The sequence below is a fragment of the Pseudorca crassidens genome, chromosome 10 (assembly GCF_039906515.1).
Source record: "Pseudorca crassidens isolate mPseCra1 chromosome 10, mPseCra1.hap1, whole genome shotgun sequence".
Taxonomy (NCBI): Eukaryota; Metazoa; Chordata; class Mammalia; order Artiodactyla; family Delphinidae; genus Pseudorca; species Pseudorca crassidens.
Genome location: NC_090305.1, coordinates 62,780,228 through 62,807,566, shown reverse-complemented (window position 1 = coordinate 62,807,566; position 27,339 = coordinate 62,780,228). Strand labels below are relative to the sequence as shown.

General features: G+C 42.5%; 1 protein-coding gene and 1 long non-coding RNA gene across 6 annotated transcripts in view; one reads left to right on the top strand and one right to left on the bottom strand.

Annotated features, from left to right (window-relative positions):
- LOC137232318 (uncharacterized) overlaps positions 1-27,339 on the bottom strand; it is a 557,085-nt gene that overhangs the window by 302,416 nt on the left and 227,330 nt on the right. The window lies entirely within an intron of this gene.
- MYRIP (myosin VIIA and Rab interacting protein) overlaps positions 1-27,339 on the top strand; it is a 221,280-nt gene that overhangs the window by 90,911 nt on the left and 103,030 nt on the right. For all 4 annotated transcript variants that reach the window (XM_067754015.1, XM_067754014.1, XM_067754012.1 and 1 more), the window contains exon 3: positions 15,529-15,750. In XM_067754015.1, the coding sequence (XP_067610116.1) occupies positions 15,529-15,750 (222 nt within the window). The remainder of the gene's footprint in view (positions 1-15,528; positions 15,751-27,339) is intronic.

Genomic DNA, 27,339 nt, shown 5'->3' with positions numbered 1-27,339 from the left:
GAGAATCACAGCGGGACTTAGTTTACTCTGAAGGATGAGGGAAGGCCTTTCATGGTGAAGTGGCGGAGAGTGAATGGACTTGGGCTGAGTGGATATTGGCAAGAGGAGCTTTCAAGAAGAGAGATGATATGGAAAAGCCTCAGAAAAGGCAAGAACATGGCATTTTCAAAGAATAGCAAGAAACTGAAGAGGCGGTGTGGTTAGAGCATCAGGGGAGGGGGTGTGTTTGGAGGCTCACAGGCCATGTGGGCTCCTATTATATCTTGAGAAAAACTGAAATCTGTGAACGTATGTTAAGCAGGTGGGTGACCCAATCAGATTTTCATTTTTTAAAGGTCCTCCTTTGCTGTAGTTTAGAGATGGAGATCCGGGAAGACAAAGAAGTGTCTTCAGTTTAGAAAGATGCCATTGCCCTGGTCCCAGGGGAGATGAGACTGGGTTGGACTGGGGGTGGGGGGGGTGACGGCAAAGATGGAGACAAGTAGATGGATGCCAGATATTTTCTATTTAGGATCTAGAAAGTGTAGAACCTGGGTTGACTATGCTACATAAGGAAAGGCGACCTTCTGCACATGCTGGTAAGGTATGTAGGTAACCTAATGTAACTCATTGCCCATGACAGGATGGAGTAGTCAGGGTCCTCCAGAGGAACAGGACCAGTAGGGGGTGTGTGTGTGTGTGTGTGTGTGTGTGTGTGTGTGTGTGTGTGTGTGTGTGTGTGTGTGTGTGTGGAGAAGGAGAGAGATTTTAAGGAAGAGACTCACATAATTGTAGGGGCTTGGTAAATCGAAAATCTGCAGGGTGGGCTGGCAGGCTGGAGACCCAGAGTTGCAGCTCAAGTCCAAAGGCAGTTTGCTGGCAGAATTCCCTCTCCTCTGGGGGAGGCCAGTCTTTTTGTTAAAAATCCAACTGATTAACATATACATACTACTATATATAAAACAGATAATCAACAAGGACCTACTGTATAGCACAGGGAACTTTACTCAATACTATGTAATAACCTATATGGGAAAAGAATCTGAAAAATCATAGATAAATGTATACGTATAACTGAATCACTTTGCTGTACACCTGAAACTAACACAACATTGTAAATCAAATATAGTCCAATATAAAATAAAAAATTTTTTTAAATCTAACGGGATGAAGCCCACCCACATTACCAAAGGTAATCTGCGTTACCCAAAGGTTAGTGATTCAGATGTTCTAAAAAATACTTTGACAGCAACATCAAGACATGTTTTTGTTTAATGTCTGAAACATTTATATTAACATATTTCTAAACAAATAACCCAAAGAAAGTTTAGTATTAGTTTTGTTTGTTTGTTTGTACTGCCGGTTCTTATCAGTCATCAATTTTATACACATCAGTGTATACATGTCAATCCCAATCGCCCAATTCAGCACACCACCATCCCCACCCCACTGCAGTTTTCTCCCCTTGGTGTCCATATGTCTGTTCTCTACATCTGTGTCTCAACTTCTGCCCTGCAAACCGGCTCATCTGTACCATTTTCTAGGTTCCAAATACATGCGTTAATATATGATATTTGTTTTTCTCTTTCTGACTTACTTCACTCTGTATGACAGTCTAGATCCGTCCACGATCAAGACATGTTTGACCAAATATCTGGGTACCCTGTGACCCAGCCAAGTTGACCTCTAACATTAACCATCACACAGGTTTTCAAAAATGCCATTTTAGACCTCTCCAGCTCTCCCTGCTCAGTTTAGCCCTCTGGAGGGCCTTCAGGTAGAGTTCTCATGCTCCCTGTTATTTGCTTCCATGATTCTGTCCCTTTTTATGCCTGAACCACCTTGCATTTAGACCATTATACGGCACCAGGTAGCATCTCCATATATGTCTATTTAATAAAGGACCACATAAATTATGTAGGATTCATTTATGAAAGCAAAAGATAGAAATTTCAACAAGGGAAGAATTTATTCGGTAAAAATTGTAAAGCAATGGGTGAATTTAGATGTAGGCTTCAGGACACCCATTTTAACATATTATTAAAATTAAAATGTATAACTGAAGCCTCTGAAGGCCATTAACCTAATATTGTCTCTCTTTCCCAAATGGTCTTTTGTGTATTCAACTTCAGACCCTGTTCTCTGGCTTAGCCAGGCTTTAGGTCCCCACTTTGGCCCCAGTTTTCTCTCCAGGTCAACAGGATAGTGTGGTAGGAAGGGGGTGGCAGGGTGGGGGCAACGGACTGTAACTGTGACTCCAGAATCAAGAGGTGTCTCAGACACAGAGGAGTGTGTGCTGGAAGGCAGAGCTGGGGAGAGGGCTCTTCAGTGATGTTGGTACTTACAGCAGGACCCTGCGGGACACCTGACATCACAGGTCTCCATGTGGATATTCAACCTCAGGAGGCCTGACGGTTCCAAAGCCAGAAAACACACTTATTCCGAGTGTGTTATTATTAAAGGAATGAGAAGTGTACAGAATTTCGGGTTCTCTGTGGTCAGTTTTGCCTCTCGTCTTCTCATTCCCTTGTGTCCAGAGAGGACCAGGCCACCTTAGGGATGCATCCGGCAGAGACTCCACTGAGTCAGTCTGCTTCCTGAGCATTTTCTCTCTCCTTGCTTGAAGCTCCTCCTGCCTGCCCTTGCCACAGGGCTGGGGGTGGGATGGCAGGACTCCTTGTTGGGAAAGCCAAGGCAAATGGAAGGGCAGGGAGGGGGAAGAAGTAGCAGCACAGGGGTTCCTTGCTGGAGTAAAGTTTCCAGCAGTGTCGAGAGCTATGTCAGGCGGACAGGGAGCTCAGAGCTGCATAGCCCCAATGTGGAGCTGGCCAGACCCTGCTGCTACTGAGGGTCTGTCCTAGGCAGGGTCACCACGGAGGAGCGATGGCTTGGGACTTCCTGAGCAGCCCCACTGAGAAGCAATCTGAGATGGGCTTCAAGGGGACATAGCTCTTCTGGATGGACAGGGCTGTCTCCTGGGATCAGAAATCCCTTAAATCACTGGATATGCCATGTCCTAGAAAAACTATTTCTCAATGGTCCCATTAAATGGTCATACTGATGCTACGAATATCATTACAATGTTTTTTTTTAAAAAAAAGAACAGTGATTTATCACATGCCCATGATGTACAGGTGCTATGAGTGTGTATTTCTAGTCCTTCCAACAATTCTGTGAGGTGAACGTTATTGGCCCCATATTACAGATGAGTAAAACTGAAGTCAGAGAACTGAAATACCAGGTCAGGATTCTCTCCCAGGCTTCCCAATGCTAGACCTGTGCTCTTCATGCAGCACTTTCTCAATAAAGATGATGTTTCCTTTTTCCATCCAAGGGAGGATGAACGTAGGAAAAGGAATGCTGTCCTGGGAACTAGGAAGTAAGGACAGCAAAAGAGAGAGTCCTAGGAAGATGGCTAGCCATTCAAGGGCAAGCCAATCAGGGGAGCTATATATCCAGACAGGGAAAGGCCAGTGGGAATGGGGCAGTACTGGCTGTTTTGAAGCACAGAGCCTGGAGATTTCCGGGAATTCTGCTGGACAGCAAGGCCAAGGAGAAAGAGCAGTGCCAAGACGTGAGGCATTTGGCCACCAGGAACTCATGGAAAGCTGGCCCTGGGAAGTGGCCACCAAGGTGACAGCAGAGCTTCTCTGGCATCCGGTGCCTGGAGGGGAGGAGAAAGGGCAGAGGAACGCTGGGCCTCCCCAGAAATTCTAGAAGGAGGGAGTCATAGAGGGGACAAGTAGACATAGAGGGGACAGTTATAGACCTCACAGTCCTGTGAAATGAGGGCTTTTGATAGACAGGCCTCTGTGCTTCCCATGGTTCCAAGAGAAGGACAGAGCAGCCCCTAGTGAGCCAGTGAGCTAGGAGGCATCAGAAGCACTTGCAAAGAAAGTTGCCCTACAACTGGGTCAGTTTTAGACCATCCTCACACCCAGCCCCACTCTGTGGTGGGTTTAGCGTGTTTCTATATACAATGCTGTGCTTTGCATTGGTTCGCCAGCTCAGTGTGGCAGCTTCAAGTTGACATCCCTCCCCTGGCCCTGCCACCACTTGGGGATAAATGATCTTCGTTATAGACTGCTTGTGTCATCCTGCTTTCCTTTCCATTCCATCTTGCTCAGAACCCTGCCACTCTCTGCCTCATCAATCAGTCTCCCCTTCCCATCCTTACTTTGCTCTCACTCTACTTGACACTTGCCCTGCTCTCCTTTCTCAGAATCAGGTCTATCGGTGTTTAAGAGAAAAACCCAAAATAACAATAGATAAACAGTGCTGGAACAGGATAGAATTTATTTCTCTTTCACATAGAAGAAATTCAGGGGGTGGGTTCAGGACTAGTGTGGCAGCTCCCCCACATCACTGAGGACCCAAGAGCCTTTGTTTTTGATCCACACAGATTCCCAAGGTCAAATTATAGATCGGGTTAGCAGCTAGAGCTCATGCCATCATGAACACATAATGAGATGGGGGAGGAAAAGCAGAAAGACAAAAGGGAGCCCCTTCTGGCAGAGTGAGCTCCCTGTAAGCACCCTATGTAACACACCTCCCTTCCACTTTTATCTCATGGGCCAGAACTTAGTCACATGGCTGCATGTAGCTGCAAGGGATGCTAGGAAGCCTGGTCTTGATTCTGGGAGGCAATGGCTCAGCTCAAACTCAGTGTTCTGTCAATGAGGAAGGAGAGAAGAATGGGTATCTTCCCTCCCCTCCGTCTGTCTTTCCTCCTCTGCAATGACCAGGCATCAATCATGGATTGGGTTTTCCTTCTGGGTTCAGTGTCTTAGGCTGCCTGAGAATGGAAGAAAATTAACACATGTCTGACCTTAACATAGCACCAAGATCATAGCCAGGCTTTGAGCTTATTCTTCTTCTCACAGGGACAGTGTCACTTCCCACCGTGTTTGCCCAAGCCTCCTGTGTGGACCCAGACACCTGCCTTGTGATTACACCCAGGCGAGGCAAAGCACCGCAGCAGCTGAAGGCGGATGCAGTTTCTATCCTGAGTTCTTTCCCTTTTTTGTTTAATGGTTTCACGAACCAACCTTTACTGACAGAATCAGAAGCAGGAAAGTAGAAATCCTGGGGCATATGGAAGATAAAAAATCCCCAGTCCAACTTTAGAAGCTCTTTTAGGCAAAAAAAAACACAATTAAATACATAAAATGAGAAAGCTCAAAAGCTACAGCCTCAAGGCATCCTCATTCAGTGACTTTTAATCTAAGTGAAGGAACCATCTGAAAAATAAAACCTCAGGCCAGTTCCTAGTATGTAAAGACATAAAAGCACTTTTTTATTTCCATAAATTTACTTCACATTCAAATGTATAACTATTTACTTATAAATCCCATGAGTTAAATAATGAAATGAAGCCATATTAATGAGCAAAATTATTTGAAGTCAGAACTTATAGATGTGGTCTTGTAACAATGTTAATATCCAGTTTACTTTGTATATATTTTTTCGTACGTATTTCATAATATGATGGGGATCTAGAGACACATGGATTGGTAGTTATACATGGTCACCCTATTTCTGGTTTGTCTCACAACTTTAGTTATGTTTCTCTGTCCAGTGTAAACAGCAGCAACAGCTTTCTTGTGAATCTGCCCACCACACAGTGGTCAGTGACCCTGGTCAGCTCAGGTTAACCTACTGCTGGCTTCAAAATATTAAAATATATACATACTGTTGCTGAAAGTGGGGTTTGGCTGCTTACCGCTCAAAAGCCAAAAAAGAGGCACAGCTGGTGGAAAGAAGTTTGCTTTATTTCAGAGGCTGGCAAAGGGGTGGGGGGTGCGGACTCATGTGGCAGCTTATGTCATGGCTACAGTCTGGTCATCGTGTAGTTAACATCTTCCACCTGGTGGAGTTTTCAGTATCTATAAAACAGCTCAAAGGATATGGCTTTGAATATTACCTCTAGCCCTTGAGGAGGAAATAAATGTCCTTGACTTTGCTTAATGACAAAACTGTTATTATTGAGTCTTGCTTGACTGCTTTCCTTTGCTTCTGCATTTTATCACTTCTCTGATTAAACTTATTCTTTGGCTAAAGTTTTTCCATAGACAAAAGGCAGGTGGGAAACATGTGGGGGAAGGACCATAGGGTCCCGCTCCATTTCAAACCCACCTTTTCTTTGATATTCCTCAATCTTGAGGAGGGACAGGTACAGAACCAGAAAGGGAGTTTTGGATAGAGAGGTTAATCATAAACTTGGCAGGGGACCTTGGTTTTAGTTTCATTTCTCTTCCAATTTTCCCCAAATCTTTGAGGGAATGGGGCAACAACCGCCGTGGCTACTTCCTGCTGAAGTGGGGCATAGTCCTGCCTAATTTGGGGAATGGACATAGAGTTGTAAATAATCTTGAGTTACAAGGTTAGCATCAATATTTTGTATTGTGAAAACATTACCTCTCTCTTTGATTACTTTGTCATAGTACTTGGACAGACATTTGAAAACTAGCAGACATATTACAATGAGGATAATAATCAAAATGAATCCTTGTATTATTCTCTGATTGTGTTTTTTTTCCTTAGTGGTTAAAGCAGATGTACAATATATGTTTAATAGGCCAGAAACAGGCTGTTTTGGTTAACCTAAAGTTTAATTTAATCATGTATAAGCCAGGATGACTTCCCCATACCTCAATATGGGAAAATTTCTTCCACCATTTTCCCTTTCTAATAGCAAATCTTTCCATGAGAGCTTTGATAATCAATGTATTTTTCCAACATTGCCAGAGTGGCTCAGTCGCCAGCTCTGGGTCTATTCACGTCCCTTGGTGCTAGGGCTACTTTTTGTTTATATATTGGCCTAGTTATTCACGTTGGGGGAAAACTAATCAGACATAACAAACCAGTACAGAGGTATGCTGATGGGGAAACATTTTATAGCCTATACATTTTATCAATTATACCCAGTTGTCACACAAACATTGTACATGTGCTTCAAGCACATGTACTGTAAAGCCAGCAAGTCTTAAAGCCAGCAAGTACACATCGTAAGTAGTTAAGTTATACTCTGTGACAACTTCACTAGACAATTTATAACTAGAAGTATGACTGAAACATAATGCCAGAACATACTCAAATTTTAGAAACTTCATATAACTTCTAGAACACTTATATTAATGATATTTATATAACCTAAGAATGTTTATCATTATTATTTGACAATGTTTTCTGTATAATTTAACATACCAAATAATCCTAATTTGTTTAGAAAAATTTTGTTCTCTTAACAGAGAGAAAACCAAACTCAGTCTTGCATCAGCTTACTATTAATAACAAAATTCATTTATCTAATTAAATTCGATCTAATCTTTATCTTAACAACGTACAAAATTCTTTTCTCGAAATTCATTATTTTTTTTAACAAACTTTTATCACTTTCTTTCTCCTTTTCTTCCCATCCAGAAACAACCAGCTTTACGACAAAATTAATCCTTCTTCTATCCTTCAGCAAAAATATTTTCATTTTTTTATACCTTCTCTCACCGACAACACATATCCTACTTGCTTTACACACTGAAATGCTTCCCTTATCATTTTTACATATTACAATTTTTAACCTTTAAAAGACCTTAACAACACCAAGAAACAAGTCATTGAACTGTTTGTTATATCAGCATTTTCTTATTGGCAAACTTAAGAACATATTCCATAACCTCTAAAAACATACATTTTTCTCATAGCACAGTTTCTCTTTAATGTGGCACAAGATGCGTGTTTAATGAACCCAAACATCTTTTTTTAAATTAATATTGTAGTTGCTTTACAATGTTGTGTTAGTTTCTATTGTACAGCAAAGTGAATCAGCTATACGTATACATATATCCCCTCTTTTTTGGATTTCCTTCCCATTTAGGTCACCACAGAGCATTGAATAGAGTTCCCTGTGCTATACAGTAGGTTCTCATTAGTTATCTGTTTTATACAAAGTACTGTACATATGTCAATCCCAGTCTCCCAATTCATCCCACCCTCCCTTACCCCCTTGGTATCCATACGTCTGTTCTCTATGTCTGTGTCTCTATTTCTGCTTTGCAAATAAGTGATGAACCCAAACATCTTTTGAAGTTCTACTAATTAACCCAAGGCTGAAGTGTCAGGCAGAACGGGTTGTGTTTGCATTTCAAGGATATGATAAGAGTTAACTTCAAGCTTTCTCTTAGGCATATTTTTGTTCTCTCAGGGTCAGAATTCTGAAAACAGTATTTTTATCAAGCTAGCTTTCTCTAACTGCATATGCAAAAAGAACCAGTTTTGGAGTTTCAAAAGAGTTTCATCTTAACCAGTTTTCTCTGAAGAATACTGTTAGCTACACTGTGTTAAAAAAAAAATCATCTTTCTTTTTCTTAGTCATAGGTTCATAGCTAAAATTTTTCTTACTGAATTGAACCTGAATCTCCCATTTTACAAAAGGCAATGAGAATACCAGTCACACAAATGGAATATACATTCACACACCAAAAGACAGAACTGTCACAAATCCTCCAAGACGATAACCGATATGGAGTCCCAAACAAACATTTCCCCAACACAAAGGGTCCTCAACGTCAGACACACATCGGAACCAACTGGCAAAATGCCCAAATAGCACCTCATGCTCACAATTGATCTCAACTCTCAAATGCCCAACTAGCACTTCATGCTCAAAAGAGAAGTTTGCCCAGGTGCACACCGGTAGACTTAGTCTTGGAGCTCGTTAGCTCTTTCCGATGCACGCTTCTGTTCCACCAAGGACAAAGCCTATGCTGGCAGTCAGTGCCCAGCATGGAAGAAACAGGGAGAATCCCCGAAACAAATGATTTCAGCACCTACTAGGAACATCCCCGCAAGTCCCCTCTCAGGATCAGCTAGCCACAAGCAGGGGGCTCATCACAACCATCCCGGCATGTCGTCATGGCCGGCGGCTCTACTCAGGAAAACCCCGGGGAGCCAGATACAGCGAGAGCATGGCCTCACGTTGGGAGCCAAAATCTGTTACGAAAAGTGGGACTAGGTGCTTGCCACTCAAAGGTCAGTAAAGGGCCTCCCTGGTGGCGCAGTGGTTAAGAATCCGCCTGCCAATGCAGGGGACACGGGTTCAAGCCCTGGTCCGGGAAGATTCCACATGCCGTGGAGCAACTAAGCCCGTGCGCCACAACTACTGAGCCTGCGCTCTAGAGCCCGCAAACCACAACTACTGAGCCCACGAGCCACAACTACTGAAGCCCGTGCACCTAGAGCCCGAGCTCTGCAACAAGAGAAGCCACCGCGATGAGAAGCCTGCACACCACAATGAAGAGTAGCCCCCGCTCGCCGCAACTAGAGAAAGCCCGCGCACATCAACACAGACCCAACACAGCCAAAAATAAAATAAAATAAAATAAATTAATTTTTTAAAAAGTCAATAAAGAGGCAAGGTTGGTGGAAAGGAAAGCTTGCTTTATTTTGTATTATTTATTTTGTATCTAGAACATTCTCAGTCAGCCTCTTTTATTCTCAGCTCCCACACCTCCATTCCTCTTGGGCTACTGCTTAAGTGAGGTCATTCATAGCGGTTAAATGGAGGGTCTGTTCTGTTTCATGCACTATGGCTAATTTGAGGAGGTGGGAAATATGATTGCCCTCCCTACCTTCCTGAGTTGTGAAGGTAGTGATTGAATAACTGCTTTGTGAAAACCCAGGAGGGAAAGCAGATCTAGCTGTTTGCAGGTGAGAGGGACGATGCTGGAAGGTGAGTCAGCTGGGATGGTAATCAGCTACAGCTGGAGATGTTCCGCCCAGACATTTCTCATCTGATTTGATGAGCCTACCACCGTGAAGGTGTGATCCCTCTTGCAGGCTAGATGCCCTTTGGGTTTTCTTTTTCACGTGCTCCTGGCCAGCCTGGGCTTGTAATGAAACTCTGATACACTGTGATATTGATGTGAGTCCACAGGGTGAAGGTCCCAGCTTCTCTGGTGACCCGGCCATTCTTCTTTTTAAGGAAAGAATTATAATGCCTCTAGGGTGCCCTCATTTGTATTTTGATACCTCTCTCTGCTCAAGGTCAAGATGGATGTGTGTCTGATTTCACCATCTTCCCTCCAGATCCCAAATATAACTAAACTTCTTCCATAGTCTATTTTAGAAGTGGCAGGTTGTGGGAATTCCTTCGTTTTATGAAACATGGAGCTTACTGTCTGTTTCCATTCTTTTTACTTAAACTTCAGTGGATTCCATAGAGGTGATTTACGTAAATGTGCATTCATTTTACCACTTTTTTTTCTGAATTGTGATGGTAAATTCCTTCGTAGATTAGAGGTTGAACATGTTAAATATAAACTATGACTCTCTTTAGTGACCCCCAAATTTTTCAGTATCATTATTCTTCTTACATAGTGATGGTAACCAGCAAAAATGTTTCAATATACAGAAAGGTTTTAACCATCCCAACCCTCACCCCCTTGAGCCATCAGGAGCAGAGCCAGCGCCCCTCACCCTCTCCCCAGCATCCATTGTTTATTACGCTGTCTGAAGAAATTCAGGTTGATGGAGCTCCCATAACTCCTTACAGACAATGCTCATATGAAACATGATGCTCTGGTTTATGGGGCTAAAGGGACCGTCCAAAGTTCTGGTTTAAAATGGTCTGCTTCCTTTCAGAGCTGGTAATCACATTGTATTTGGTGTGTGTCTATTAACTTCACCATCCAGAGGGAATCTTTAAGTGTTTATTTTCTGTACTGTGACACAGTGAACTCTATTAACCTTGAATGAATTTTGATAACACCATCAGGGGGCAGCAAAATGATTCTGCCTGAAATTACACAGTGAGAGAGTGATATTACCCATGACAGATTAAAAGCAAAACATACTTTTAAATTATTATGACTATTATTATTCCTATCAGTTGGGTTCACCCTCTGGAGCCTTGCTCTTAACATTTATAACATTACCGGCAGAGTCATTCCGTGATTGATCCACTACCTCACCTCCTGCTCACCCTGCAGTCCACAGCAGTAGCTCCTGCCTCACTCCCCCTACCCCCCTCACAGTGAAATTGCTTTTTTCAGGGCCACCTGTGACCTCCCTGTTGCCAAATCCAGTGGACACTTCTCTGCCTTCACGGCAGACACAGTCAGCCATTCTCTCTCTGAAACACCTTCTTCCTTTGGTGTCTTTCTCAGTCTCTTTGTCTGGCTTCGCCTCTTCAAGTTTCAGCCTGAGTTTAAACATTTGGGGTTTCCCTGGCTTGTTTCTATGCTCTCTTATTTTCCCCTTGCTGCCCTCTCTTCCCTAGGGTGACTCATCCATTCCTATATTTATGGAGGTGTGTCTGAAGATAATTCCCAAACTTACACAGTTGGCCCAGATCCCTCCTCTGAGATGCACAAACACCTATCAATTGTCCACATGGCAAATCCCTTTAGATGCCTCATAGTTTTCAGTAAAACTTGCTTCTACTATCATAGTCTTCCCTTGCTCCATAAACCGCTTCACTCCCCACAAAAGCTGTAAACCTGAGAATGGTTCTTGGTTCATTCTTTCCCTCCGCTCCCATGTCAGATCCTTCAGCAGGTGTGCCATGCATCTGTCCACTCCTCTCCATCTCCTCTGCTCCTACCCTGGTCCAAACCTCAGCCAGCTACTTAGATGAGTGCACTGCTCTCCAGGCTTCCACACATGGCCCCCTAGAAGTTGGCCTTAATGTAACAGCAGGTGCTACTACAACGGAAATTGGATCCTGCTCTGTTTCTGCTCACCGGCCTCAATAACTTCCCACTGAACGTAGGATAAGATCCAAACTCCTTTCCAGGACCTGTGTCTTGTCTTCCCTCCCCTTTCCCCAACATTAAGCTCTTTTCCTCTGCTGTTCTCTCTGCCTCTTATGCTATTTTTTTTTTCCTATTGGGCTAGCCCCTTCTCAACCTGTAGTCTCAACTTAAATGTCACCTCCCCAAAGAAGACTTCTGTCACCACCCAGTCTAAAGTAGGTTGCCATGTCATTCTCAGTCTAAGTGCCCTGATTATTCTGTAATAGAATGCCTTACAACTTATAATTGTTTTATATTTTATTTAGTTTGTAATCATTTGAATCCCCACTTTAATACATGTTTCATGAAGAGGAGGGACCATGTCCTGTTTTCTTTTTATCCCTAGCACCTGGAATAGTAAGTACTCAGTGAGTGTGAACTGAGTGAATAATTGGCAATCTAGACAACAGTGCCTGTGACCATGGAGTGGTGGCTCACAGCTATGGGCTAGAATTACTGTCTCTTTGATAGCAAACAAGTGACATATATGCCATCACTGTCCCTGCTACACCTATGGCAGACACAGCTAACTTATGACACTCTAGCCCCATTGAGCCTGCATGCATTCTCAGCACATGGTGAGAATCAGAACTGGCATTGCAGTGGACCCAGAAACCATGAAATGTTGATAAGCTTTTCATATGTCGGTTGCAGAGTGATGTATCGGGAAGAGGCTAAACCAGATGTTAGATGACATTGCTAAAGACCAGACTAACCGTGTTCAACATCATTACTCACTTGGGAAATGCAAGTCAAAACCACAATGAGATGCCACTTCACACCCACTAACACTCAGTGCTCAAGCAACAAATACATATTGAGCCCTTTTGCCCAGATACTATCACAAAACTTTCTTGACATAGAAACAAGTGTGATCAAATGTTATGGGTACTGAGACCATTGGATTTCTTGCTAATCAAAATGCAAAGTACTATTTGCTTATTGTTGATTTGCTCACTTAAAATCTCTGGAAACTCTGCGAAGTAGGAATTACTGTTGCCTCTCAGAAGGCAGAGGCTCAGAAAGGTTGGAGGGATCTTTGAGAAGTGATTGAGCTCAGCTCTACACCCCAGCCACTGACTCTAAACCCATCACTCTTTCCCACATGGCTGACCATTTGGGGGCCTGGTCCTTCCCAGGACGTTTCAGTGCAGGTACCTGGTCTTGCATAATTCTTGGTTGATTCTGCAGTTAGCCACTACAGGTTATCCTATACAATTCAGTGACCTCTCCCATGAGGTACTACAGGGCAGTAGAATCTGAGAAGTGAGAGATGGTTCACAAGAAGGACATTCTATTCCTCTATTGAGCCTGTGGTTCAAAACACTCCATTTGCTTGGAACAAACTTTGGAGGAATTGGTACAGTTTTATCACTAGACTCTCAGTGAGTTTTTAAATGCCATTGGCATTTGCAGTCCTGTGTATCAGGAAACAAAACTCATAAAGCTCAAGTGATCTTGTGCATTGAGTTCACAGAGCTTTTTTTGATCCCTAAAGACTTTCCTTCCTGGGTGTTTTATCCTATTTAATTCAGTGTCTTTGAAATATCAATAGAAGAAGGTCAATTGCTGAGGCTGTTCTTATATTGTTTACAGAGGTCAGAGCCGTTGATAACTTAGCTCACCTTCTATTCTAAATCTGAGGGACTGGATAACAACATCTTCATGTCTTAAGGAAAAAAACTTCTGTCCTGTTTCCCTGTAAATATTTTGTTCAGCCAAGTATACATATACAATATTTTACCCTGTAGAATTATCAGCTGGCCTGATGTAGTCTCCCCTTCTAATGCTCAAGAAACAAATGAGTATCGGGCACCGCAGTGCAGAGCAGAAAGCCCTGTGCGTATACTGGCAGCCATGTAAGCCAGCTCAGGGGACCTGAAAGCTAAAGCTACAAACACTCTTTGAATTTTCATGGAAAGATGTTTATGATGTGTTGTTGTTAAGTGAAAAATTAGATTATAAAACCATATGTAGATTTCCCATTCTAGTAGCAGGCTGGGATGAGCTAGTGCAGCCCTTCTTTGTACTAAAAGCACCTAAAAATACTAATAAAATATAAGGTTTAATATAAGAAAGAGAAAATATTTGCCAATCATATATCTGATAAGGGACTTGTATCCAGAATATTATAAAGAACTCTTATAACGCAATGATGAAAAAGATAAATATTCTAATTTTAAAATGGGTAAAAGATTTGAATAGACTTTTCTCCAAAGACTACGTACAAATGGCTAGTAGGGAAATGCAAATCAAAAGCACAATTAGATACCACCTAAAACCCCCTAGGATGGCTATAATAAAAAAGGCAGACAATAACAAGTGTTGGTGAGTATGCAGAAAAATCAGAACCCTCATATATTGCTGGTGGGATGTAAGATGGAGCAGCGATTTGGAAAACACTCTGGTAGTTTCTTAAAAGTTTAAACATTTAGCATTACCATATGTCCCAGTAATTCCACTCCTGGGATTGAAAAGATACGTCCACACAAAAACTTATACATGAATGTCAATAGCAGCATTATTCAAAATAGCCAAAAAAGTAGAAAGAACCCAGATGTCTATCAGTCGATGAATGGATAAATAAAATATGGTACATCTGTAAATGGACTATTACTTGGCCATAAAAAGGAATGAAATTCTGATACATGCTGTCACATGGATGAACCTTAAACACATATGGTATGATTCCATTTATATTAAATGTCCAAATTCAAAGAAATAGAAAGTAGATTAGTGGTTGGTAGAGGGTGGGAGGAGTAATAAGCAAGATGTAACACTCAGAAGCCACAGAAGAAAAGACTGACCAATTTAACTACAGAAAAATTAAACGCTTCTAAATGATGAAAGACACCAATAAGCAAAGTGAAAAGACAAGTTCAAAATGAAAGAAAATATTTGCCACATACATCATAGATTCATCTGGGGTGAATTGCACAATCACAAAATGGATACAGAAACAAAAATTATTTTCTGTTATTCTTTGTGGGTGTGCATCTTTGAACAGGCAAAAACAACTCAAATTTGCCAAGGTAGAATAAGTTGGTTACTTCCGGTCAGTTGTATCCTGAGTAACTCAGTGTGTTTGGGGTAGATCCTTGCCTCTTAGGGTTTCTCCTTTCCTCCTCAGAGTGTAGAGAAAAGTGCATGCAGTGTTGTGTTTTACATTACTATGACCAGTTGTGTGCCCAGAACATCCACGAGCTCTTTGGAAGAAGGGGGTTAACTTTTATCCAACTCTGAGTCACCAGTGTTTAGGATTAGCCCATCACCCAAAGAATCTTTATTGACTACATTGATTTGAAAGCTTTTAAAATCCCTGGTGCTTCAGTTTCCAGGGATATTAAGGGCCAGGATTGCATTTATCATATTCCCAGCAGGGCTGTTATAAGGATTAATATTTTAACATAAATGATCTCCTGCTCTTTTAAAAAGACATTAATTAAGCTAAAGGATTTCTTTTTAATGTGCTTAGCTTTATAATAATTTGTATTTAAATCTAGTGTCTGAAATATAAGTAATAAGGTTTTGTGCTTTCTTATAGAAAATATGACATATAGAAGAACACAAAATTAATCCACCATTAGGGTTCCTCTCTGGATATTATGTCAAGCCATTGATCTTTCTGTGTTTTACAGGAAGATCCTACATGGCAGCTTGCCATATGGGAGGGCCAGGGTGGCGTGCTTTAGGGAGGGAGCCCCCTGACCTGATGTGCTGTTTCTCTTCTCCTCACCCTTTCCCCAACCTGGCTCCCCAGCGAGATGAAGCAGAAGCTGGATGAGGAAGGCAGCAAGTGCAGCATCCTCTCCAAGCACCAGAAGTTCGTGGAGCACTGCTGTATGCGCTGCTGCTCACCCTTCACCTTCCTTGTCAACACCAAGCGCCAGTGTGGGGACTGTAAGTTCAACGTCTGCAAGAGCTGCTGCTCCTACCAGAAGCACGAGAAGGTGTGGATCTGCTGCGTCTGCCAGCAGGCGAGGTGAGTGGCCAAGTGCACCCTTAGGGTCTCAGCTAACGGGAGGCACCATCTTCCTTCAAACAGGTGGGGCCGACAGTGATTGATTGATCGGCATTATTTTTTAAGAAAGGGGAGGTTTACTAAGCTGTCTTCTACATTCAGTGTGTCTAATGCAGACAGAACACACCCAAACTTGTTTAATTAAAGTTAGCAGAAAGAGGATGCTGAGGAGAAGCTGGGAATTTCACTGGTTCAATCTTGTATGATGTCTTGTGGGGACATCGCCAGGAGTCTTGGGATTATTATTGTCTGAAATCAAAGAAGATGCAAAAGTTTGAACTCATTTCCTGTTTTTCCATATTATTCGAGTCCATCATAAGAACCTGTCCAGGAAAGAAGTCCATGATTCATGGGGCAGGTTTTGCTTCTTGAAATTTCTCTAAGTCTCCGTTTGATAGAGAAGTATGTCTAGGTCAAAGTGTCTCAGATGTATGGCCTGTGGGCTGACAGTCTGTTACATTTTGAAGGATGCCTCAGCAGAGTTTATTTATGTAGTAACAAGCTGTGTAACCTCTCAGCATTGTACTGCCAAATTCATCATGGGAAACATTTAAGGGATATTTTGACTTGAATCAAGTATGGAAAATTTCAGATAAATAACAGATTTTAAAACGTGCCCAGTTTCTTGAAACCAACAAAAAAATTAGTTTCCAGTAGATGGTTTAGACTAAATACCTGGTGTCTGGCTGGGGGATGGTGTTTGGGGTCACTTTGTGCCGCCATCCACTTTGACCATCAGCTTCTCTGCTTCTTGTGCAGTCTGAAATTCACCTTGGTTTAGAAGTGATTTACTTTAGGATATTACTCTCTGGGATATTCTTTCAGCATATTCATATGCGAGCAACTGGATTTTAAAACACTGTATATGTCAAATTACATGAAGAATACCTGTGTGTGTATTGTGTGAAATCCCAATAAAATAGTGGATAGCAGCTCTGTGAAGTTGCAGAGATGACCGCTTTTTAGACTCATGTTTCACTCCCCACTGCCTATGACATACTTTTCCTTTCCTATGTAAATGAATCCCATTTTTGGTGCATTGGTTTAATTTCTAGCTGTTTATCCAGTAGCTACCATATGCATATGTTTCTGAGATACTATGGAGCCATGAATAATTATAATAATAAAAATTCTTGCTCACAGAAAATTAAGGCACTAGGAATACAGGGTAGACATCCATGTGATAAAATTAACCAATTGTGTCAGAAGTAAATGACCACATCAAGCACCCGGGCCTGTCTGTGGTGTGGTTCTACAGGAGGGACTCAGATTAGAACGTAGGCTTCCTTGGGGAGGACACAGGTAATGTCAAGTCACTGTAAAAATGGTGGTAGTCCAAAACTTCAGCTTTCTTCTTTCTCATCACAGTGAAAAAGAGTCTACCTGTCCTAGGGTTCTGGTTGGTTATTTATTATAGTAAAAGCATTTTAAGAATTTTAAATGAAATTCCCTTGTAATGGTCACTGCTCTAATTATGATCAGATGGTTTGTGCTTCGTCAGTTTGTTTTCTCCATATGTTTTGCATTAAAACATATTTCTGTTGTCAGTGTTAGTTTAAAATTTTTAGCTTTGGGAGATTAACAAACTTCAGTGAATTTATTATAGAATGAATGATGGAATACTTATTTTAGAAGTTATATAGCTAATGGGATACTACAGGATCATTCCCTTTGTCATCTTTTTATTATATAAAAATTTATCTTCTTGACCATTTATTGCATAGATTCAGTCAAACATTATAAATAAGGACTTATACTGGTTGTTTAAGATCTTCTGAGGAAACCGAACTTTCTCAGTGAGCCTAGATGCACACGTCAGTCATCATTTGGTGTCGAACTGATTCAGGAATAGCGTTCCTACTTTCCTTGGAAACAAATTGGCTTCTTAGTTCTTTGCTTCATTATAAAAATTGTTCTCTCTGATTTTGTTGTTTTGTGCTATTACCTTTAACACAGACCAGTTTGGGAGATTGTTTTCGGGGAATGAGAGAGAAAAATTATCCCTGGGACTGAAATCAAAACATATCTCCTGATTATGCCTGTGGCATTGGCTTTGGTTTTTCTGAGACAACTTAAGCCTTCATTTCTTTTCACTTGGAGTCAAATATCCTTTACTTCTACCTGATCACTTATTGCTTGGTGTTCCACACAGTCCACAGGATTCATAAATTAGGATGCTGCCCTTTTAGTGTAAACTCCACAGTATGTTTTAGAGATATCCTAATGGGTTTGCAATATCCCTAAAGAAGATATGATATTAAAAAATTATCACTATGGGATGAGGACATCCACAGGTTAACAAGTATATGGGGAAATGTTGAACCTCAATAGAAAGCAAGGGAATAGAGATTTACGCTTCAAGTAGCTTTTTTCTCATGAAATTAATGGGTTTTTTTCAGCATTCTCTTCAGTGTTGGCAAGGGTAGATTGAAAAAGGCACTCTCATCCATTGCTGGCAAAGTTGAAATGGGCATAACCTTTTACCAACGTGTATCAAGAGCCATTAGCATGTTCAAGTCCTTTAACCCAGTAATTTCATTTTTGAAAACCTATACCTAAAGAGACGATGGAATATTTTTAATACAAAAATAATTCTCAATACAAAAATGAGATATACTGGATTATTTGTAATGTAAAACCCAGAAATAATCTAAATGTCCAACAACAGAACAGAGGAAGTAAGTTAGGATACATTCAACTTGACAGCATATGATGAGACATTTAAAATAATGTGTATATTGTATTAGCATGGGTAAATTCTTATATTAAAAATCATGTATGCAATGGTTTCTTTGAAGTGTTTTCACTTTTTTGAACAGAGAGCATTCTTCCTAGGTGTACACCTTGTGGAATATTTATGTGGCAAAGGAGCCTGAATGGCAATGGAATTATTTGTGTTGGCAGCACTGTGTGCCAATTTCATGTAGTTCATTTTGGTTAATGAGCTCTTGAGATTTCTTTACACACCATGATGCAACAAGTCAAAGAAAGTTACTGTGTGCTTGGAAAAATCCCATCTTACCCACGGCTGTTCAGTGAAAAAGCTGTACAACTGACAAATCTCTTGACTAGATTGAAGAATTTAAGGGAAAAAAATTGAGGAATGTTGGTGGGAAGTTTCTTTTGTGTACTGTGAGAGACAGTCTACCCTTCCAAATTTTAGAATAAATCTCATCTTGGGAAACATCAAAGACACACCGAGCAATATTATTCAAACCAACTGGCTTGAAGTCTTCAAAATATTGATGTCATTAAAGAAAAAAAGACTGAGGAAATGTTTAGATTAAAGAAGACTAACAAGAAACGATACCCAAGTGACATGCCTAATCCTTAATCAACTCTTGAGGTGAGGGGAAATAGCTATGAAGGACATTGGGACAACTGACACCATTTGAATATGGATAATGGTAGAATAGTATTGTATTAATTTTAAATTTCCTGAAATTGATCACTTTACATAGCTCTATAAGAGAGTGTCCTTGTTCCTGGAAATACACACTGACACACATCATGGTAAATTAAACATTTTTCACTTGTTTCCTCCATAAATACTTACTGAGTTCAGCCTACACAGGAGGCCTGTGCTAAAACAATCAACTCTTTATTGCCCATCACTGATTTTCTGGAGAACTGTTTGTTCACGTGTTCACTTGAGATGTTTATCGTATAATTTTTTGACACGAGTTCTTGGTGTGCCTTTTGTTTGTAATGTTCCTTTTCTCCTTTCTTCCTTGAAGCCTCCTTGCATAAATTTCAGGACAGTTACTATGGGGAAGGGGCCAGCCTGAAATTTTGATCTTTTTAAAATTTTTTTATTCTTTTTTTTTTTTTTTTAATTCTTCTCTTTTTTTTTGGCCGCACCTAGCAGTTTGCAGGATCTCAGTGCCCCAACCAGGAACTGAACTCCAGCCACGGCAGTGAAAGTGCTAAAGCCTAACCAGAAATTTTGATCTTTTTGAAATTTCTCTGATAAGCAAAGGCACTGGTTCTCTCCTTTAGCAAGTGCCCAGGCCTACGTTAATGGCCAAGGTTAAACAGTCAAACAGATTTCAGTACTGCTCACGGCAGCTTCCATAGTAACTGGAGATGAGTCTGTGCGTGAGCAGCTGTGAGTGAAGAGTGCTCTGCTGGAGACTCTGAAGTCCCCGTGGGGGCCCCGTGGTTAGAGCAACAGCAGGACAGGTGTCCCAGAGGAAGGGATGCCTGAGTTGGGCTTTCATGAGGTAGGTGTTCAGCAGGGGAGGACAGGAGGCAAAGGCAGGCTGGACAAAGGAAGGGGGAGCAATGGGCAGACTGGAAAGCTCGGGCAAGGTAGGGCTGAATCTAGGCTGCGGGCGGCAGAGAGTAGATTTCCAGAAAAGAATGCTAATTAGATGCCAACACTCTCCACTTTATGGTCCTGCAAGGTGGATGGCACCCCCTGTTATAGTTGTAGATGCTGAGCTCACTGAGGCATGTTACTGTTCCAGGTAAGGGTGGGAGCAGGATCCAAACCCAAATGTTTGCCTCCAGACTCCAGGGTGTGCATTCTCAACAGGACTAAATGCCCCCCCAACCAGGCCAAACTTGGTCTTTGGAGGGAAGAGGGAATCTTGCTCTTTTTATGCATAAAGCACAGATATACATACAGTACATACACAAGCCTAGGATAAGCCTTGCGATTAAATATTTGAAGTTCCCTCAGAAAGGTCCACAGAACATCAATTTAAGAAATGAAAAGAAGGATTTGATATCCCAGTATAAGAGGGGGATAGCCAGCAAAGAACATCCATTTCACTTTATAAAAACCTTACAAGATGTAAATCCTTAGAAAGGTCCTAGAGAAATAAACCTTAATTTGGAAAGGCAGTATTCAGCATGAAGACAAATAAGTTTAGCAGGAACTATTATAGAAGATGATGCTGTATCCATTTCTTTCTCTCTCTTTTTTTTTTTTTTTTTCTGTATTCATTTCTTAAGACTACAAACAGCTCTTAAAATCAAAACCAAAATCTACTGCTGCTGGGCTTTTCTGGTGGCGCAGTGATTGAGAATCTGCCTGCCAATGCAGGGGACACGGGTTCGAGCCCTGGTCTGGGAGGATCCCACATGCCATGGAGCAACTGGGCCCATGAGCCACAAGTACTGAGCCTGCGCGTCTGGAGCCTGTGCTCCCCAACGAGAGAGGCCGCGATAGTGAGAGGCCCGCGCACCGCGATGAAGAGTAGCCCCCACTTGCCACAACTAGAGAAAGCCCTCGCACAGAAACGAAGACCCAACACAGCAAAAATAAATTAATTAATTAAAAAAAAAAAAAGAAGAAGGTGTTAAAAAAAAAAATCTACTGCTGCTAAATTTCTTGAGTTCTCATTTGAGAGCAGGAACAAGTGGCCTAAAGAAGGCAAACTGATTCAGCATCACCTGATGGGAGGGCCAACGCATTTACCATATAAGTGGGCTACTTCAGCCTGGGCTGTGTAAGCTGTACTGTCAGAAGTATCCCTAGGAATTCTGCCTGAGGTGTGAATTGCTCTCAGAATCACCATAAAAGCATCAGAGAACATTATGGCCTCTGCAATTCAAAGGCAGCCCTGTCAGGGGAGTATTTATGAATTTGTTGGTAAGGAAAGAACTGAAAAGGCTCATAGTCTACACTAGTATAAGTGAAGATATGAGATAATTAAGAAAAGAGTATTTCATTTTTTTCTAAATAATTGACCCAGGGACCCCCAACTCCCCAGTCAAGTAGCTTCCAGAGCCTCATTCAAATTAAACCACACAAAGACATCTGCATTTTCTGGGACTGTGTGTCCTTCAGATGATTTGTTTAACCTCTAAAATGCGATTCTTCGAGAGACATCTAGGAATGGCCTTGTAAACTCAGGAAGTGTAATGAATTCCAAATAAGCTGAATAACTTTGTCAGCTGTGCCTTTCAGGTACGATCATAAAGCACTAAATTTTTTTTATTGCTTCTAATCAATTTAGCTTATATCTCTAACTTTTGGGAAAATAATATACCATTCAATGGGTAGGCTATGTCATGTCACTGTGTGTCATCAAATAGAATGAAAAAGAAGAAACTGTCAATACACGCAACGCTGTGGATGAACACCATGGATGTTAAGCCAAAGAAGACAGATACAGATGGCACATACTGTATGATTCCACTGATGCAGCGTTCTGAAATGGTCAAACTGATTTATGATGAGAGAAACCAGAATAGTGATGGCCCTTGAGAGTAAAAGGGGCTACTGAATGGGAGGGGACCCAGCAAGCCTCCTGGAGTGATTAGAATGTTCTATACATTGACTTAAGTGGTGATCTTACGTGTGTGCACATATGTAAACATTCACTGTGACACTTAAGATTAGTGCACTTTACTATAGGTAAGCAATACTGCCATAAAATAATTTTTAAAAATTTACTGGCACATTTACACTGGCTCTGCCACTTAACAGCTATGTGGCTACTGGCCAGTTGCTAAGCATCTCTGAGCATCATTTTCCTCATCTGAAAAATGCGAATTCATGACACTGGGCTTAGAAGGTTGCTAAAGGATTAGAGAAGGATGATTTGTGCCCACCATGGTGTCTGTCCCATGGTTAGAAGGCTCTGGTGGTAAGAACTTTAATGTCTTTTACTATAACGACGTGCGGCCCACAGCCCCTGGCTCTGATGGCTCCAGCTCCGATGGCACAGCTGGGAAGCCATGCCGAGTCCCTGCAGGTATGCCAGAGGATGGCGCCTCCTGTGACAAGGACGTCATTTCCAATCACACTCATAAAAGTATCCCAGCTACACTTTTTATTGCAGTAGAGGATTTTTTTAAGCATGAGTGGAGAAAATTAGAAGCTGCTGGATAAGGCTTGTGGGTTGTACTCCAGAGAAATAAAAACCAAATAAATTCACTGGCTGATTTTGAGGAGAAAAGGTCATTCTCTGAGAATAATGCCAGAATATGTCCTTGAAACCCTGAAAAATAAACACGCAACTTGGAAAACCAAAATAAACACACAACTTGGAAAAATAAACACACAACTTGGAAAACCAAAGACATTCAGATCCATAGCAAGATACATGATAATTAAACTTTTAAAAACTAAAGAAAAAGTTAAAAATCTTGAAAGCAGCCAGAAATAAACAATATATTTCTTATAAGGGAAGATCAATTCAGGTGACGACAGATTTCTCAACGGAAACTATGGAGGTCAGAAAACTTAAAACTAAAAATATAAAGGGTGCAATCAAAGCAGGATGTCCACAATGACCCAGGAGGAATGGATTACGGTTCCCTAGTGAGCTGAATGGATTATGGTTCCCTAGTGAGCTGAAAAGCAAGTTAAACAGCTTGCTTTTCACTGCGTGGAGGCTGCCTTTGGAGGGATGAGACCTTTGTGGCCGTGGGGATTTCATGGCTTGGGCAGGCCCTCCCCAGCACAGGAGCGGGCTATAGCTCAACCCATGGCAGGGTCCTGCTTGCCAGGGGCTGGGACGGGAGAATGAGTTGCAGGGCCCGTCCAGAGAGTCACCAGGGCAGGTCCTGCTGCTTTGTGGGCCAGGGGCTAGGAGACGGCAGTGGGAATTGGCTCCCCTGGCCATCCAGAGGCCTGTCCCCTGGTTTACACTCAGGACCTCTGGTGTTGTGGAAAGAATGCCAGCCCCTGCTATCATACACACCTGGCTGAAACCCTGGCCTGGCCCCATACTAGCTCTCTGTTCCCAAGTCTACTTTCCATCAAATAGAGCTTCTGCTGGTTTAGGGTAGTGCTGGGAGTAATTACCAAGGCAGCCCTGTGCCTACTGCAGTGGACCTCCAGTGACTGTTCTCAAGGCCAGGTTCAGAGAAGTGATGTTGACAGTTGTGGCCTCTGGGAGCCTCAATCCAGAAGGAAGAGTGTAGCAGCAAGGGAATCTCATTGTGGGCACTGAGGCCGGTTGGCATTCAGGGCTCTAGGGTGGGACGACGGGGGCCAGCCCACACCCTGAGTCCAGGATGAAAACTGGGGGCTGTTAGGGAATTCATAAGGTGCCACAAAGCATAATCAACGAACTCCCCTCATACCACTGCTACATGGATGAAAACAGAAACACAGCGACTAGTGCTGGACATGCACAGACATGACCATGGGGAGAAGGTCCACAGGAGGGTAGCAGGGCAAGTGACCCAGTGTGGCTGTGACAGAGGGGTGATGCGGCTGAGTTGGTTTGGGCTCTGATGCTGGCCCTGCCCGCCTGTGGGCAAGGATCCAAAGCCTCGCTTTCCTCCTGGTCCAGATGAGTGTAACACAGTGCCAGCCTCACAGCGTTGTGGACAAGACTCATTGAAAGGGGTCTGCCAGGGCTCAGCCCAGCAGCCGGCCCGTAATAAGTACCAATAGATGTTAGCTATTATTATGGTTGTTACTGTTGCCATCGCTGGGGAGTAAGCCAGATAAGTAGATCATAGAACTGAGAGTACAAACTGAAACATCTGCTTCAAGAAGGGAGGGTGTCGTGACATGCTAGATTTTGGTTCTGTTGCAGAGAACATTTGTCCAGCGTGAATGTGTCAGGTTAAAAGGATGAGGTGAGAAAGCTGGCCTGGAGTCAGTGGTGTCCTGGTGAATTTTTGACAACCGGCTCTCCAGGGATAAAGAAGGCTTGATTTGTAGCATTTGCCTATTTCCATAGTGTAAATACTCCCACCATATACGTTTTCGAGCTATCGACGTATTATCACTGAGTTGGTGAGAGGCGCTCACAGTCAGCTCCCCGCAGCTGGAACAAGCCTGCCCAGCATAGCAGTGGCTTGAGTGGAAAAGGCTGTCTCCAAGAACAACAGGAAGAGGTCCCTGCCCTGCAAGAGCTCAGAGTCTAATATGGAAGACAGGAAAGTCCCAATCATAACCATACGGAGATGGTATAAGTGCTGGGAGAGCACCGAGAGGCAGTGCAAAGGCCCTGAGGGGTGAGCCAGCAGACCTAAAAGCATCCTGTGTCTGAGAGCACCTTAATGCCTGACACTCAAGTCTAGGTCATTAAGAAGGATGCAGCCAGACCTTATTAAATTGAAGAAGCATTTTTTGGTTGCATTATGTTGTTTTAACCTCTCAGCCACCCATGAGATACGTGGAGCCAATATTCCAATTTTGTAGCTGAAAAAATTGATGTTTGCAGAAGTTGTTACAACGTTGTCCTTTTTCGTTGGGTGCCCTCAAAAGCCATCTTTGAGCTTAGTAGCTTTCCATGCAGGTTCTTAAGACTCGGAGATGCTCCTGGGCCTGAGACTGAGGTGTATTCATGTAGCAGGAAAATTTTGGTCCTAGATATATTTGGAGTATGCCACAATGCTAGAAGTGGCCATTAGATTTGTCTGCAGCTCAAAAAAACAACCCTAACAAGGGCCCAAAACAAATAAACAAAGCTAAAAGGGGACATGAAAGTTAGAATTTTTATGAGTCTCAGGAATGTCATCATCATCATAAATCTTTTATACATTAGTTCCAAAGAACATGCTCCTCTTTGTTGGATGTTTCTGGGCTTATTGTATTACAATGGCCTTGGCAATGTTTATGCAGAATTGTATTTGCTTCGCTAAAAACCACTTTCTGTCAATTTCTGTTTTCTTCTCTAAAATTATATACAGGATCTTCAGGCCAAGGTGTATGTGGATGTGTGAGAGCCTGTGAGTCTGTTTCAGTGGGACAAGGTCAAGGAAGGTCACTTCTGAGACCATGTGCACCTCTAATAATAATGTAAAAGTGCTTCTCTCCATCCCTTGATTTTTGACCTTGGGACAATCTCTTTCTCAAGGGTTTACTAATAAATGCCTCATGTGGTGTTACTGGATGCTGAAAAACACACCATGAATACTTGTTGCATTCAAAATTTCATCAAGAAAAATCAATATACTCAGCTTTATTTCTAATCAGACTGTTTTCTTGCTTGGTAAGCTTTGAGAACTTGTGCCAAATCCCTGACCTTTCTGGGCCCCTCCTGAGAGAATGACAGTTGACAGTGATTAGGGACCCCTGTGACACATTCCTCAGAGAGCCTAGGGGCTAGCCAGTGAGGAGCTGGCCCAATGCTCGGTGCTGAAATTTGCTGATGTCGTGAAGGGCGGTGATTGTGTTCAGACAGCATCGTGATCTTGGACTTAGAGGGCAGTGTAATTCCCCAAGATGGTTGGGAAAAAGAGGAATCTGCATATGACCTGTCCCCACCTGGTGTGGGGCACGAGGCTGAAGGCGGTGGAGAGAGCCTGCTCTCCTTGTAGACCAGCCAGAATTGTCCTGTCACCATTTCTGCTGAAGGCTGGTTTCCAGTCTCCAAGAGCAAGTCACCTATAAGTATTACAGGATAAGGTTTCAAGTTTAGGAAATGAAAACCTAACTCAGCTGACCAGCTTCATTCATTTTTAACTCATCATCTGTCAAACCTGCTGGCTTATGCACTTCCCTGCCTAGAGCCATTTCAGAAATGTCCTTCAGAAATAAAAGGCCACAAGGTGACATCTTATGTGGCACAGGTACCTATGACTTTCATTTCTCAGTGGCAGGGTTCCACCTCCATTGGTGTAGGCTTCCTGTCTGATGTCTGTGGAGGACGTGCCGTGTTGAGTTGCATTCTAGCGTGGTGGGTCTGTGGAGGCTTAAGCAGGTGCCACATAAATGCTCAGACACTCGGGTGGAGCAGAGGTGAGCCTTCAGGAAGCAGTGAGGAGGATTCATCTTCTTCCTTTCGGTTGTGGTTTCCCAGGCATGAACTTCAGGTAAGCTAGTGTGCTCCCACGTAAGCTGGTACACATTGCCCCTCCCTCAGGGAATGGGTGGTTCTTAGCAGGAGCTGATTCAGCCAAAGTTTCTCTCTGTGTTCACCTCTCCTTTGTGGCTCTGGAGCCTTCATCCAGGTCTTGGTGAGGCCCTCTGGCCTGGTCTCCCCGGGATCTCCCCAACTGGGCCACTGAAGGGGGCTGCCACCAACGGAGAGACCAGGTTAGAGGAGGGTCTGGCTGTTAGGGTGAGACCCCAGAGTTTAGGCTTCCTGATCCAGATGCACCGTCCTCGTGAAACCTTTCCTTCTGGTGCCAGCCACTTTTTAAAATGAAAGAATATAGTGTTTCTCTGCATCTGTGGTTTTAATGGCCATGTGACAAATCAAGGACAACCCAGACCTCCCCATGTTTGATTTAAATCACTCGGAGCATATTTTAGCAGACAATCACTAAATATATTCTTAGTGAGCTTGTATTTTCTCTAAAGTAGACAAGGATGGTTTAATAAGTATTAGCATCATGGCATGGGGCATTTTGCTTGTCACTTCTAATTCTCACATCTAATAACATGCTTGATCTACAAATTAGACTGCAGGATTCTTAGCGGCATCAAGGACTGAGTAGAGGAAGGGGAGTTTAAACAAGATAAAGGCTCTGTGTTGATTGTTTCTCCTCTTCCCAGAACCTCCCAAAAGGAAGATTTCATGCTAACATTGTCCAGGGAAGTCTGCACCTTCCACTCTCACCCTGGTAATGGTGCCAAGGATTGAACTTGCCTGGAAAGAGATGGCATTGCAAAGAGACACATTAAGATGC